We start from the raw sequence: 16071 nt of genomic DNA on the forward strand, positions 1-16071 counted from the left end.
CAAAAATCATTGAACTGAGAGACTAAAAGTAAATCAATCTTTAGATTTATCTTTCAAAAACCATTAAAACAAGCTCAAGTGTTCATCTACCTAGACCCAAGATTCGATTGATTTTTTTCGGAGAAAAAAGAATAATCTTGAAATAGAAACGCTCATAAGTAGAATAATTTGTAATAATTACCTAAATTATGTTTTATGTTCATGCATCTTTCAAATGATTTCACGAGCACTTTAGCATGAAAAGCAACAGAAATTATCAAAAAAAATGACAATCAGATCATGTAGGTTCAATGCGATTAGATTTCTATAGAATAATTTGTAATAATTACCTAAAAAATGTTTTATGTTCATGCTTCTTTCAAATGATTTCACGAGCACTTAAACATGAAAAGCAACAGAAATTATCAAAAAAATTGACAATCAGATCATGCAGGTTCAATGCTATTAGATTCCTATAGAATAATTTGTAATAATTACCTAAATTACGTTTTATGTTCATGCATCTTTCAAATGATTTCACAAGCACTTAAAGATGAAAAGCAACAGAAATTATCAAATAAAATGAGCGTCAGATCATGCAGGTTCAATGCTATTAGATTCCAGATCATGCAGGTTCAATGCTATTAGATTCCTATAGCATTTAAATAATTGAATATAACTTTGGAAGATTAAAATCAAGTAATCATCCAAATTGTTTATTGAATTTATAGCTCTCTTTAAGGCCAAATGCACTTGAAACTGAGAAGCCTCGTCAGTAGATCAAATATATTGAAGTTTAAATAAGATGCATTTCCAATGCTGCTACTAAATTTATGAGTTTTGAGATGTTTTGAAGTTAAAGATTCATGTCCAATGCCACTAGATTCAGTCCCATAGCATTTAAAAATTCTCGTAGCCACCATGAAAACTAACCACGCATTTAGAATTGAGCTGCATCAAAAGGAATTTTGCAAATTATTAGATACTTTTACAGAATAATCCAAAAAAAAATACTGTCCTTAACATAAACAACCTTTTGCCCAAGATTATTACCTGATACAGGGCCTTTACGGCATTCATTGAGCATGTCTACATAGAACTGACACTTTGAAATGTCACTCCCATAATTGTTCAGGCACTGCACAAGCAATTGAAACAATAAAATATAACCGATAAAACTATAAAAAGGTTTGGAAACAATCAAATTTCTTGACATGGATAACTGGGAATGGCATACATCTTGGAATGCTTTGGCCTGATTTCCACAAGAATCTGGCCCACTCATGTTTGTAACAGCAGGCGCACCAGCTGCAGCAGGTGCCTCACCAGGCTCGAACTCATGTTGAACTGTCCGTGGACCCATGATTCCATCAACAGCTCTATGTGCTACAGCACTTCCGGTTCCAAAAGCCAACCCTATCAACCACAACATGGAGTTCACTTAACATTCTACTTGAGCTTAAATAAGGCTTATGCCCCCAGCTAATCTCATCTACACATACAATCTCTGCTTGAACAAGTTGAGATATTCAATATAACCTTGTGCATCTGGTTGAACAAGTTGAGATATTCAATATAACCTTGTGCATCTGGTTGAACAAGTTGAGATTTTAAATATTACCTTGTGCTATGGTAGAACCAATGCCACTGAGCATGGACCCACCACCACTAGACTGTAGTGGAGCCGGGGGTGGAGCATGAGAAGCTGGAGCTGTAACATGAAAACCAATAAAGAAGAACCGATTTATATCGTCATGCAATTTTATCCAGCATGGAGATCACAACAGAACAAACATATTATTATGTCTTCAATTAAGAAAACTAATACAGATCACTTGGTTGACCAAAACATTTAATGACTTTAACAAACAAAACTAACATAAATATCTTTATACATCATCACCCAATTTACTATCAATGCCATTGTTAATAAACTTTAGCTAAACAGTAACAATTTGCATTAAACTCTGGCAGAGATTTTATAAAGACAACTAGTGCACTCTGGTCATGCATCCTTCCCTAAGGCTGGGGTCCCATGGAGGGGCTTACTAAAAAATTGAGCTGGAGCTGCTGAGATTTTGTCGGTTCAGTTCCTTAAAAACTATTTTTTAATAAAAACTAAACTAAAATGTTTGACAAATGGCAGATAACATCCCTAAAGATGGTGGGGCAATTTCTAGACCCACCCCGTTCCACTCAAAGTTCCACTCAAATTTGCTGGCCTAAAAAGTACTAAAAAGTACGGGCTTCTCTTTTTTAGAAAAAGATTCCAAATAATCCTGCAGCAGAAAAATATAGAGCTTAAGCCCCCTCATGAGACCCCTGCCTAAGTCAAGAGTTCCCTTTCTGTATCTATGCATCCTTTGCCTAAAACAAAATTTGCTTAAATGTCGAAACTTGATACGAAAATAATGAACAATAATAAGACCAAAAGTAATTTGTAGAAAACCCTAGGACGTCAAAAACTCTGGAATGAAAGTCTCTTTTATGTAATTATAAAACCCTTTTCACTCAAGTAGCATAGCACCGCTACATCCTTGCAGTATTGATGAGTACTGCAGAAATCTATATCAAATTTATAATGAATGAACGGTAATAAGCGGCATCAATGGTACCTATATCTCTCAAACTCAATATAAGAAACATACAGAAGTACAATTTTACAAGTGAAACGTGATGCAGAAGAACGACCCACCCCGTTCCACTCAAATTTGCAGGCCTAAAAAGTACTAAGAAGTACGGGCTTCTCTTTTTTAGAAAAAGATTTCAAATAATACTGCAGCAGAAAAAATATAGAGCTTAAGCCCCCTCATGAGACCCCTGCCTAAGTCAAGAGTTCCCTTTCTGTATCTATGCATCCTTTGCCTAAAACAAAATTTGCTTAAATGTCGAAACTTGATACGAAAATAATGAACAATAATAAGACCAAAAGTAATTTGTAGAAAACCCTAGGACGTCAAAAACTCTGGAATGAAAGTCTCTTTTATGTAATTATAAAACCCTTTTCACTCAAGTAGCATAGCACCGCTACATCCTTGCAGTATTGATGAGTACTGCAGAAATCTATATCAAATTTATAATGAATGAACGGTAATAAGCGGCATCAATGGTACCTATATCTCTCGAACTCAATATAAGAAATATACAGAAGTACAATAAAATTGTATATAAATGAAACGTGATGCAGAAGAACATCCTTAAAAAATTGAAGCTTCTATTGAAGATAAAATTTAAACCGTAAACTGTCAGTCTAGGCAACAAAATGGTACTCAATAAATATCAAAAACGGAAAAGGAGAAAACAAAGAAATATATGCATGACTGCTGAAGAGACTACAAAATACCAGATTCTTGCTTTTTTTCTGAATACCATGTTTGTCGAAATCATAACACATGTTTAACAAACTATAAAACTCAAATACGATGTTGATGCTTAAGTACCTTGCAAGGCCCCGCCGCTGTCAGCCAATACTATTATTCAAATTTTAAATAAAAATACTTAACTCGTTCAATTGAAAATACAGGCAGATAATATACCTGGCTGTGGCGGGCTACGAACTGGTGATCGAGCTGGACGAGCACCCCCCATCCTTCCTATAAAAGAAAAATCATGAATATATTGAGAAAACCCAGCTTTACGTAAAATATCAACCTGTCAAAATAATTTTGATAAACACCCCAATAGAGAAAACCCAACTTTACGTAAAATATCAACCTGTCAAAATAATTTTATATTTAAGACAAATTAAAAACAATATTTTCCAATTCTATCAAAACAAATTTTTCAATATTCGATCAAAAATTCAATAACAAAGAACGCGTATATATAATGGATCCTTCAAATGTGGTGCACAGGAACAGCTGACAAAATTCCAAATGTTATGGATCCCATGTGGAGAAACATGTCGAATGTTACAATGTGCTTACCTGTTTGACACAAACCTTTATCACTGTTTCCTACATCAATCCTAAAATTTTAGGTTCAAGCAACTCTACTTGTATGCAAATGATATGCTCAAATTAAAAATCTTGTGGCAAATAATATGTTATATAAAAAGAGATCATAAGAATTGTGTCAAGGAGAAGGCGAGAGCGCATTAGAGAGAGTAGGTTCATTCGCTCTCTAATTTCACTGTTACAAGGCAATCAACTTTGCTTGAATTTGAGAGAGTGATAAACTCCAACCTCTCAACAAGGACCATTTAAACTTAAGTAGTCTGCAAGGTATCAGGCTCTCTGTCAGTGTGTCGTTAGTATTAAACAATTTTGCTTCTTGTAGAGTTCCCACTGTCCTGTGCTCAAAGGCAGATTTCTATTATTTTAGATGGCCTTTCCTTCTGGGAATACTAGTTTTTTTCACTCATATTAGATGGTTTGTCAAACAAATGTATCAATTTAAACTAACAAATGTATCAATTTAAACTAAGTTACCAATTTGGTTACCGTGTCAGATGTTCAGGGTTTGGTTATGTATGGCAGTTTTTTCCCTAAGGTTTGGTACGGTTATGATATCCTGTACATTAAATTGCAATAATTTGCAAATATAAATAACAATCAAATAAAAATATTTGGCTCATATAAGTTTTAGTAGAATTATGTGTTTTCATGTGTTTTTCCACACATAAGATAGGGAGATTAATCATTGGGTTTTAAATAATAATTACTTCTAATTTACAAACCTAAAAAAATTCAATCAAATCTAATATGGATTCTGTTCTTTGTGATGTATTTATATTAAAATAACCATGACTTGCAAATATACATATAACGATCAAATAAAAATATTTGCCTAAATATAATTTCAAGTAGTTTTATATGTATTTTTCCTCATACAGGCAAAGGGGCTGGGCTGACTATGGGTTCTAACAAACAATTACTTACAAATTACGAACTTATAAAAATTCAATCAAATTTAATGTGGGTTGCCGGTGAGTATGTAAAATATAGAGAGGGGTTGGGAGCACGCGTTCAAATAAACAATGACTTAAAATTTAAGAAACCATATAAATTCAATCAAATCTAATATGGATTCTGTGTGTGGTATAGTTGATTTGATTTGACTGTTTATTAGAAGACGTGATTAATTTTATTACTATTATGTGAAACACACACATAATACACTCCTTAAAATTATTCTAGTCAAATGTTTTTATTTGATTGTTCTTTTGCTGTGGTATTAAATAATTGTTCCAACAAAAAAAATTAAAATAATTTGCTAGGCTGTGAATATATTTTGTAGCCATACTTGTTAATACTTATACAACCAAACGAACATGGTGAACTCAGTTGTAAATACGAAACAAATAATTTACACATCTTCACTGTGTTTTTTAAGCTGAAGGGACATCCTATCCATTACTGCTAGAACAAAGAGAGGCAAATTTAACAACTATTTTTGCGAAGTAGCCTGCACCAGTCCTCTTAAGTTTTTCAAATGCAAATACATCTCTTGGAGACTTGAGGTTAGACCTCTTTATTGTGGCTCTGCATAATATAATGGTCTCCATTGTCAGGCTACATCCCTACATCATGATTATATTTGTATACAATTTAATGCAACGATTAGCAAAAATAACAGACAGACCAGGGAAAAGCAGGAGTAAAGCATGACCAGTTCTTTTTTTGTTTTATATTTTTTTCCGTAGGCAGCCTCAGTTTCTCCTAGAAATAGCCAGACATGGCCCGCTTTTGACCAGGGCACAGTCTATATATCCACAGGGTGCCCAGGGCAGCAGGTCTGGGCCCTTGCTATCCCAAATTCATACCCACTCCCTGCACCCATCTGGTACAGATATGTGACCCAAACTTGAAAAACCAAGTAACTTAGAATTTCAATGAAACACTCAACTCATAGGTAATTACCATTATTTTATAATAAAAAATAAGTAATAATCTCGAATACTTTTAATGACTTCGCTTGATGTGTCAAATCCATTCCTTAGCCTTTTCTAGCTGAGTCGTGGGAAAATTTGTAAATGGCATTTTCTCCTAGACAAAATGGTTTACCAGTAAAATACATCAGATACCATGTGCAAAAGACCCTGTATAAAGACCAGTTTTCAAGGCAGTTGATAACTTCTATTCTTGCGTACGTGTTGAAAAACCTAACTACACATGGCGTATCATCTGAAGCATAGATGTACGCAATACTTGTAGCCTTTTTCCTGATACTCTTACTATCATACCAATGGACTGTCAAACTTTAAGCAATTGTAATCACAGTTGCCATTTTTTGCTGAATGCGAGAAAACAGGTTTTGAATGTTTTGAACGTTCCTAGATGATTCCCTAGTTGAAACAAATTCTATCAATGTTTCTTAAACCAGACCAAGAATTATGTGACCTGCAAAGCTCACAAGCTCTCTAACACATCTACATATCAAAATTGTAAGAAGAGGAACTAATAAAGCGCATTAATTTGGACTAAAGCAATGCAAGAAGAGGAACTTCACCATCGAGACAAATAGCATTCCTTTGAGGTATTGATGAATTCATACCATCGAGACAAATAGCATTCCTTTGAGGTATTGATGAATTCATTCTCCACGTATCAAATCTTTCCTAAGCTTTTTATAGTTCAGTAAAAAGGTACAACGGCTTTTTTCATGCAAATGAAGACAAATATCTGTAAGATGTGGCAATTTCCATTAACAAAGAACTAACCCCACACCTTTGCTTTGTTCAAATTATAAACGAAGCCTTCAGGCCTATCAAACCATCATGGATTGAGTTTCATCAATCAAGGTGGAAAATTTCACACTACAATGACTTAAAGTTAAACAGATAATAATACAGTCCACACTCAGATCAGACTCAGTGTAACACCCAAGATAACTTTGGATAAGTATAAATCCCTCATAAATGGAGAAATCGAAATCCGTGCCTGATGGCACAAGTTCCTTGCAACAGGAGACAGTAGGGTGAACACTGCCAAAATATCAAGCCCACATATTATTAAATCAGGCAACTCTGAGTGTTAACTCCACAAAAGAATGGAGGGTCAATGTTGCAAATGATTCTTTCTTCACATCCCAATCTTCAAAAAGTAACAAGACCGTCAATAACAAAACCCTAATCTTTATCCTCCTCTGTACGTAACCTCATTTTAACAGAGGCCAAAAGTGCAGTCAATAACGCCTTTCAAGCACATAGGAAAGATTCTATCTCACAGAGCAGCCCCAAATACACGAAACTATATTTCGGCAAACCAAATTAAGCATACTAGATAAAGCTCGACTCAGTACAGTCAAAAAATGTGTCTTCCATGTTGTCGTGTGACGCCGAAAGAAAATATTTTGTTTAGATTACTGATATATTCTGGAACAAGAGAATCAAACTCTTTCGAGTTGGGTGGCAGTCCAGTGCCTAGATCTTATACCATCGTAGCATCAAACCAGATGGCAGGATAGCGAATACCCAACATGCAATAGCGGGAACTAGTTTCGTGCAGGCACAACATGGTTGCTTCTATTGATGGAGGGATAATTGATGACCAATTTATTAGAGATACCCCTCCTCAACGAGGTGGCACTTGTTGGTTGTATGGTAATGAAAAATTACAGCAATAGTTACAATATAGCTGCTTCTATTGATAGAGGGCTAATTGATGACCAATTAATTACAGATGCCCCTCCAAAGCGAGGAAGCACTTGTTGGTTGTATGGTACTGAAAAATTATAGCAGTAGAGTGCTAATTGATGACCAACTAATTACAGATGCCCCTCCTCAGCGAGGAAGCACTTGTTGGTCGTATGCTACTGAAAAATTATAGCAGTAAACGTACGTAGAACTTCGCAACTTTTATCACCAACAGCCATTGAGGGGGTTTCAAAATCTACCCAAAAAAGATTACCGCATAAAAAAAAAATTCATGACCTTGTACTACTAAGATCTTAAAAACAACTACAAAAATGCACCTTGTGCTTCCTCCATGCATGACTCTTTCAATAGAAATCTAGAATATCTTATAAACACCTCAATATGAAAAAATAAAAACCTTTCCAAGTTGTCATTTTTCCTGCTACGATATACCATGGAACCCAAAGAAAGCCACCTATCAGAGCTTATATCGACATTAGGATTTTACAAGAACCAACTAAGGGTTTTTAAATCAATGGTTTAGATCATTTTCATTAACAAAGACTATGGGTTATATGTGCGTCTTTTACAATTTTTAGTCAACAGAAAAAAGGGCTTTCGCTAGCATTGGTTAGGGTTTTCATTCGAAGTAATTAGGGCTTCCCCAGCATTCACAACAATGAAACAATCTTCACCCATGTCGTTTAATATTCCAAGATTTGCAACAATCAGAACGATATTTGCTAATATTAATGCTACAAACGAAAACATCTTTCAAAACCTCCATTTAAGACTCAGAATGAATAGAAATAGCATTCAATGAGTTAGGAGATCGAACCTCCGCCTCCTCCACTGCGTCTCGGCATGATTGCAAGCGTAAAAAATAAGATTTGAAGTTTTCCTTAGCCTCCTGCGCACCTGTAGCGATGAGAAAATGTATAAAGCACCTGACAATGTCTTGTTTAGGTAAAAGATGGGTTATTTATATGTATTGTGCATGTCCTGTTCCAATTTTAGGGTGTGCATGTCCTGTTCCAATTTTAGGGTTGCGATTCGTCCACAGCCCAGAATATTCGGAAAGTTCTAGATTTTTCTTCTTTTCTAACTTCAAACAAAAACCAAAAGCTAAAAGGGGGATTTTACAAGGTCACTCATTGATTTGATCTATCGTTGAAGTTGCTTGTGGATCAAGTTTTGTGGAGCGTATTGGGTCCACGATATCAGGAGGATGCGGATTAGAAGGTACTTAAATTAAATTAATTCCTCTCTCTCTATATATATATATAAGTATAAATCAATTTAGATTAATTTAAGGAGAAATGATCAGATTATTAAATGTAAGAATTTTTTTACAATTGGATAAAATTAATTATTTTTAAAATTCATGTAGATGAATAATTATGATATAATATTGAACTCTATTATTTTAGTATAAGAAAATAGATAATTTGGGTATTATATTTTACTTCAAAATTCAATACAAGATTATGGTTACATAACTTATGTAAGCATTGATCTATCATTTGGTCCATATTTGATCTATTAAATTTTACATTGTTAATCTTCAATTTGTCTTAAAAGATGTTCATCATTGATTTCTAAGCACTAGCATTAGTTAAAAATACCTTAAGGAGGTGATAAGATCACTAGGGTTAAGTTATTTTGGTTCAACCCCTTGAAAAAACTGATTTTGTGGCTTTAGAAATGATCAAGAGCAATAGTCTTTAGTCATGCGTATGTGCTAGAATATTGATGTCAATCTTTTTTTTTCTTTTTAGTGTGCCAAATCAAAACATTCCTATAGTGAATGCTCCTCAATTTTGAATGATTTGTTCTTGATATTTGATAATGCATGTGTTGGTGATTGGGTTGTAATTCCCAAATCCGTAAAGTTTAATCATTTTCTCAAATGTTAGGGGTGCCAAATTTGAAAAGAAGGTCACATACTTATTATCATTGAGGTGGGTAGAACCTCCTTCACTTTTTCCTCTACTGGACCAAGGAGAGCTTCCATAAGGCATTAGGTTAAATGAAATCACAAGGAGTGATCAATTTCCTTGCACCCACTACATAGTGTATCCCAATTTCAATTGTCACTTCATACATATATGTTATATGAGGAACTCAAGGCCTTGCACATTACTAGTACAAATAATCTACCTTATGAAGTGTCTTAGGAAATGGATTAACAACTCGTATTTGTTATTATAGATGTCAAGGTTGTTGTAAAATGAGGTGAAGAAAGCTTGCAATATGAAATTAAAATGAATATTATTGCAAAACTGAAACCAAAGATTAACCCTTAATAATGTGATTGCAAAATCAAAAGAAATAGAAGAAAACCATTAAACATGAAACACCAAATTTATGTGGATAAACCCTTTCACGAAAAAACTCCACCACAGAAAGAGAAGAAATTATATTACTAATCCAATGAAGAGTACAATACAATACACTTCTCTATAAAACCCCTGTAAATTCTAGCAATAGTTCATTATCCTGCACGCTAAACAAGAATGAATGAAGAACTCTAACTCAAGGCCCCAATTTATAGAAACTTGTGAGGATGAATACCATTGTGGTGTCACCAAACAACAAGCAACAAAACCACCAAGAAAATATTGTGCCTCCTTCCCAAAATAGCATCTTACATATGGTTCTTATAGCTATCATAAAGCATCTAGCTAATTTGGGCACCCCTGGACCAATATAGGAGTCTCTATCATAAATGTTTGTCATAGAAACCCATAATGTTTGTCAAAACTATCATATAATCTCTTACAACTCTTGACAAGTGTCCAGACACCTCAAAATAGGAAATTTCATAAGGGGATGCCTAGTTATTTTGTCATTTTCTCTCTTTCATCATTGTTGGTAAAATGGTTTAACCTCTTATGGGCAAATTACAAATGATATCAGAAAATAATTAAATAAAGGATTTACAAGGTTAATGGCACCTAAATCCTAACATTCTCTCACTCGACATCATTCCCATGGACTTCCTACACCAAGAGAACTTATTTGTGGTCACTGGCTTCGTGAGAGAATATGCAACATTATCCAAAGTGTCAACTTTTTTAATCAAGACTTGTCAACTCTCAACCATCTCTTGCACAAAGTGTTATTGAACATCAACATGTTTAGTATGAGCATTGTTACATCCCACTTGTGCCCTAGTTGTTTACGTGCAGTATTTACGCCCTAATACATGTTAACCCTAATGCATTTTTTATATATACTTGTAAGATGTTTAATGTGCCCTAGTTTCATGTTTTAATTGATGGATATGTTCAGATGATTATGCATATGTGAATGATGAAAATTATGCTTTCAATGGTGATTTGATGGACTTTGATTGATTAATTGATGAATTTACAATTAACAATATGATACAATGTTTTACTTTTGTCGATAAATTATTAATTATCAAAATTGGACAAGATTTGGATCTAACTGATTTCATTGGCCAAGTGTGTACAATAGACCATCGTCCTCCACGAAGGGAGGGAAAGTATCATCAGGTCGGGAGGTGAGTGATGAATACTAAGAGGGGGGGTGAATTAGTATGCCAAAAATCTTTGTACTTAAACACTTTGTTAGACTAATAGTAACCGGTAAAACAGTTTAGCAGACAAACCGGCTAGCACACATGCAAACTAAATGAAGCACAAACACCATAACACAAGCGATTTTGACGTGGAAACCCAAATGGGAAATGTATATGGTGAAAATGGATAACAATAATAACAATATTGAAAAGCTAAATAGATTCAACCACAAAACCCTAGCCTAACAACAACAAAGATCCACCATAACATATGAAGATTACCTAAGACAATGCAAATCAAATGAAATCACAAAGATTATACCATCACATGTCTAATAGGGTTTGGATCTCCATTCTTCCTATCTCCATTGATCTTGCTTGATATGTTTGCTCTCAGATTTTATGTGTGCACAAGAGCTCAACAAAGAACGGAATGTGGTTGCAAGTAGGATCGTAGTGTAGTCAATTGCATAAAATGATTAGGGTTTGATAATGAGGGAAGCATCTCCTTATATAGAAGACACAATATGAAATGGAGGGATAAGATTGAGAGGTGTAAAAGGATGTCGGCTATGATTAGAGGGTAGGTAAAAGAAATAATAAAATAATGAAAGGGGTAGGTAGTGTATGAATTAAGAGATGAATGACATGTGTCATGGGTAGAAAAGGTTAATGAATTAATTAAATAAATAAAGATTTATTTAATTAATAGAAGAAGTGGGATCAATTAAATAAATAAGATATTTATTTAATTTAGGAAAAGGATAATTTAAATAAATAAATGTATTTATTTAAATGAGAAATAAGGCTAGAAGAGGATAAATGAATTAATTAAATAAATAAAGATTTATTTAATTAATAGAAGAATTAGGCTTAGATAATTAAATAAATAAAAATATTTATTTAATTAGACATGACAATTTTGGGTGTCTACATTTTGCCCCTCTTTGAGACAATGCGGCTTGACGCGTTGTTTCAAAGAAGATAAGATGAACTGATACAGAGTTGCCCAAAGATGGGAATGATATGCCCCCTCGAGAGATTGGAAGAAAATGTCTGAAAAGATTGCAGACAATCTCTCGATAATAAAGAAAGGTTAGAATGGACTGACCGGATAAAGTGACAAAGTCACGGGATAATGAAGACTGACTCGGGAAACGAGGGCGAGGGCTAGGGTAGTCTATAAGATAGACCACGGGGGGAAATACATCCTCATTGCCATCTACACATCCACGAGAGCAGAGTGCAGAGCGAAAATAGAGCAGCAGCAGTTAGCAGCGATGGCTTTTGTTCACAGATTCGACCGTGTTCGCTGATTTCAGAGGCCAGTAGAGGCAGGAGAGCCGGTAAGTACCGCGAAACCTCCTCATACTTCGACGCATTTATTATTGTCATTAATGCATGGTAGATAGGGCAATAAATGCGCTTATAATAAGGTCCAAAAAATGTCCAAAAACGTCCAGGTGCGTATGCGTTGGTGCCAGGCGCGTCCATGCTCGCAAGGCGCGTCTGTGTTTATACCAGACGCGTCTGTGATGGAAACCGCGTCTGTGCCAAATGCGGTCGCATTTGTGATGTTTAGGCGCGTCTGTGCCAAGAAAGCACGTCTATGTCGCCCAGGCGCGTCTGTGCAGAGTATAGGCACATCTGTGGTGGTCAGGCGCATCTGTGCCAGGAAAGCACGTTTATGTCGCACAGGTGCGTCTGTGCAGAGCATAGGCACGTCTGCGGTGGTCAGGCGCGTCTGTGTGTTTCAGGCGTGTCTGTGCAGTCTTTAAGCGCGTTTATGTCAGGTAAGCGCATTTGTGTTTTAAAAATGTGAAGTTTTGTCTTCTAGGTCAAATCGGCAGTTCTGTGATGAACATACGTTGTCGATTGGATAAGCTGCTGAGAGGATACACTCAAGCAGGTCCTCTAGGGAAGACTAGGATAGATCAAGGCACTTTGTGATGAACAATGAGTACCAAGATAGAGTACTATGTGATGAACAGGGAGTACTAAAATATGAGCAGCACTTTGTGATGAACAGTGAGTGCAAATGTGAGTAACACTTTGTGATGAATAGTGAGTGTCACACACATAATACTTTGTGATGAACAGGGAGTACTACTAGGATAAGAGCAACACTTTGTGATGAACAGTGAGTGTCACTAGGATAGATAGCCATATGCATTTAGATAAAAAGTAGCATTTTGTGATGAACAGTGAATGTCACTATGACTGACATGATTGATTTGCTTGACTGCAAGAGTATTTGCCTATGCTGGAGTCACAGGAGAGATTCCCGTCGACTCAGAGATTGCGACCTGAGCTGACAGCCGAGGAGCAAGCTGCTATTGAGGCTATGGGATTGAGACATGTTCTATATGTGCCTGAGTTTCGGGCAAACATGGGACTGTTGACTGCGCTGGCGGAGAGATGGCACTCCAAGATATGTACTTTTCATTTGCCGATGGGTGAGATGACAGTCACCCTTGAGGATGTATACAGGATCTTGCGGATACCGATCGATGGGGAGCTGATCCCATACGATCGAGATGGAGATAGGGAGGCCCTAAGCCGAGTGTTCCAGGACCCAGGACTAGAGATGAGGGTCGGACATGTGGCATGGGATACAATGACAGCTACAGGGCTAGCAATGCTAGCAGTGGTAGGAGGAGCGATTAGTGGGTTCCTGTGTTCGGATAGAGCGACACGGGGGTTGGCTGTAGGCTGGGGAGGAGCACTAGAGACACTGGTGACATAGCACACCAAATATGCCTGGGGACCATGTGTGCTGGCACACCTCTATTATGAGTTGCATCAGTTTGTATACCACGGATCAGTGGGATTAGGCTGCGGGGTGACATTGTTGCAAGTGTGGGCTTATGAGCATCTGCTAGTGACGAGGCCGATACACTTCAGAGGCAGAGGTCATGGACGTAGTTTTGTGCACTTATATGACATGATCATGTCACAGCCACGGATTGGCAGGTTAGAGCATTGGCGGCGGGTGATAGATGACATTGACATGGTCATATGGAGACCATACCTGGGATGCGAGCAGTGGGAGGATGATGCGGTAGAGCTTCCCTACACCTTCCGGAGTAGGTACCTGATTGGGCGGACACCCTATGTGCTGGAGAGGCAGCTAATGGATAGGGTTGGCAGGCAGTTTGGCAGGATCCAGAGGATGCCACGGGGTTCAGGCATGTATGCACGGACTGTGAGAGATCAGGCGCAGTTTGGGTCCCTGTTATCATATGATCAGGCGGTTATGTAGCTGGTAGAGATGATGCCCCTACCTTGGGACATGTGGCCAGAGATTGAGGATGCCGGCATGGATGCCGAGTACACAGCATACTATGCGGAGCATCCATTCCCACGCCTGACGGATCCGGGAGAGCCCTTAGATGGAGATGGTGGTGGGGATGATGATGATGGTGGTAGAGGTGATGGGGGCAGAGGCCAACGAAGGAGGAGGGGAGCAATTGGAGAGAGGAGGGTTGCACTGCAGAGGGAGAGTGGAGAGGAGAGGCAAGCTCGGGTGGTGAGGGGTCGCAGTGGATTGCCACTACAGGTGTCAGCAGCACAGGGTCCCAAACAGGGACAGGGACAGAGACAGGTACCAGTACAAGTACCGGCACAGGCACAGGGGCAGGCACCCGTACAGGGGGAGCCACAGGCAGAGCCAGAGGGGGCTGATGCAGAGGAGGATGAGCTGATAAAGCTGAGGGAGATCTGCCAGGGACAGGCAGATGAGATCCAGGAGTTGGAGAGGGAGAGGGATCGGCTCAGGAGGAGGCTCAGAGATACTGAGCGGGAGCGGGATCAGGCTATTCAGCGTTATACAAAGGTTGAGACAGCACTGAGGGCTGGGAGATAGGCAGCGGAGGACACGGGAGCCGGATATGCCTATGTCCTGTGGGCAGGGGAGGAGATTGCCTACTGGCAGGATCTCTATTATGGTGCAGTGTCAGCAAATCAGCGGGCGAGGAGCTTCCATAGACCGTCACATACAGCAACAATTACGAGAGGGAGCCAAAGGAGACAAGCATCAAGTGGTGGGGTTATGGGTCCTCCACCACCACCAGATAAAGGGGACAGGAGGGATGATCCTGGGGCGGGTCTTTCAGGGGCTCAGATTCCATCGAGGTCAGGCGAGTCCGAGGGAGGGAGTTCATCATAGCCATAGAGGGCTCCCTATGTATCAGTATTGTACCATTTTTGTATGATGATGTAGACACCTGCGGGTGCTTTTGTAGCCATATGATTTTGACATCGTTGTATAATGACTTTATATATATATATATATACGAGATTATTCATCTTTGCGGCAGCTATATGCATGTGTACCTATATGATGAGATGTTCTTATGTGATGCTTATGATATGGATGCAAATATGTATATGATGCAATGTAGTATTTTTGTTCTTTTATGTTTTATATGTGCATGCATGATGCAAATGTGAATGTATGTAATGCAGATGAATATGATAATGCAAATGTAAATTGTGCTAACAGGTGTTGTGTGCAAGATGTGATGTCTATATGTATGTATGAAATGCTTATATGTGGTAATGCAGGTGCAACTACATGAAATGCAAATGTTTTTGGTGTGTCATTATACTCAGTCATGTGATAATAGGCTACGCGGACTCGAGAAGGACGATGGAAGTCAATCAAGAAAGAGGGATGAAAGACAGAAGATATGAAAGTGAAAGAGTTTCTTGTGCGTTATCATCATTGAGCTTTATTATGGCAAGTAGGTTATGACAATCAAGGCATATGTTTGACCCAGAAAGTCATTATACCTGTTTGCATGGAGATAAGACAGTCACAAACAAGGAATGCCCCAGTTCACACTAGACTCACAGTGTCCTCATATCCTTGGACAAGTCATAGCATTACTAAGAGACAATCCACAGACAACAAATACAAATAGGTGACGATACCCCATCCTCGCCTTTCTAGTCAAAGACATCTTGG

At 37.6% G+C, this 16071-nt stretch overlaps 1 protein-coding gene across 2 annotated transcripts; it reads right to left on the reverse strand.

Annotated features, from left to right (window-relative positions):
- Nucleotides 1-607: 607 nt before the first annotated feature.
- LOC131028015 (uncharacterized protein C6C3.02c) lies at nucleotides 608-8659 on the reverse strand. 2 transcript variants are annotated; one of them, XM_057958135.1, is made up of 6 exons: nucleotides 8394-8659; nucleotides 3516-3572; nucleotides 1601-1690; nucleotides 1217-1395; nucleotides 1033-1117; nucleotides 608-930 (listed from the first exon to the last, which is right to left on the reverse strand). In XM_057958135.1, exons 1-6 carry the CDS (start codon nucleotides 8419-8421, stop codon nucleotides 920-922), a joined length of 450 nt encoding a protein of 149 aa, XP_057814118.1. In that variant the 5' UTR covers nucleotides 8422-8659; the 3' UTR covers nucleotides 608-919. The 2 variants fall into 2 exon arrangements, with proteins under 2 accessions (XP_057814118.1, XP_057814119.1); XM_057958136.2 differs by having other exon boundaries at nucleotides 1601-1684; nucleotides 8394-8580.
- Nucleotides 8660-16071: the final 7412 nt, after the last annotated feature.

Source organism: Cryptomeria japonica, chromosome 5 (assembly GCF_030272615.1).
Source record: "Cryptomeria japonica chromosome 5, Sugi_1.0, whole genome shotgun sequence".
Lineage (NCBI taxonomy): Eukaryota > Viridiplantae > Streptophyta > Pinopsida > Cupressales > Cupressaceae > Cryptomeria > Cryptomeria japonica.

Coding starts and splice junctions, on each gene's coding strand:
- LOC131028015 (XM_057958135.1), bottom strand. CDS start 8,421: ATGCCGAGACGCAGTGGAGGAGGCGGAG. Junction 1,691..3,515: donor TCGTAGCCCGCCACAGCCAG/GTATATTATCTG, acceptor TTCATGTTACAG/CTCCAGCTTCTCATGCTCCA. Junction 1,118..1,216: donor AGGCCAAAGCATTCCAAGAT/GTATGCCATTCC, acceptor TTGCTTGTGCAG/TGCCTGAACAATTATGGGAG.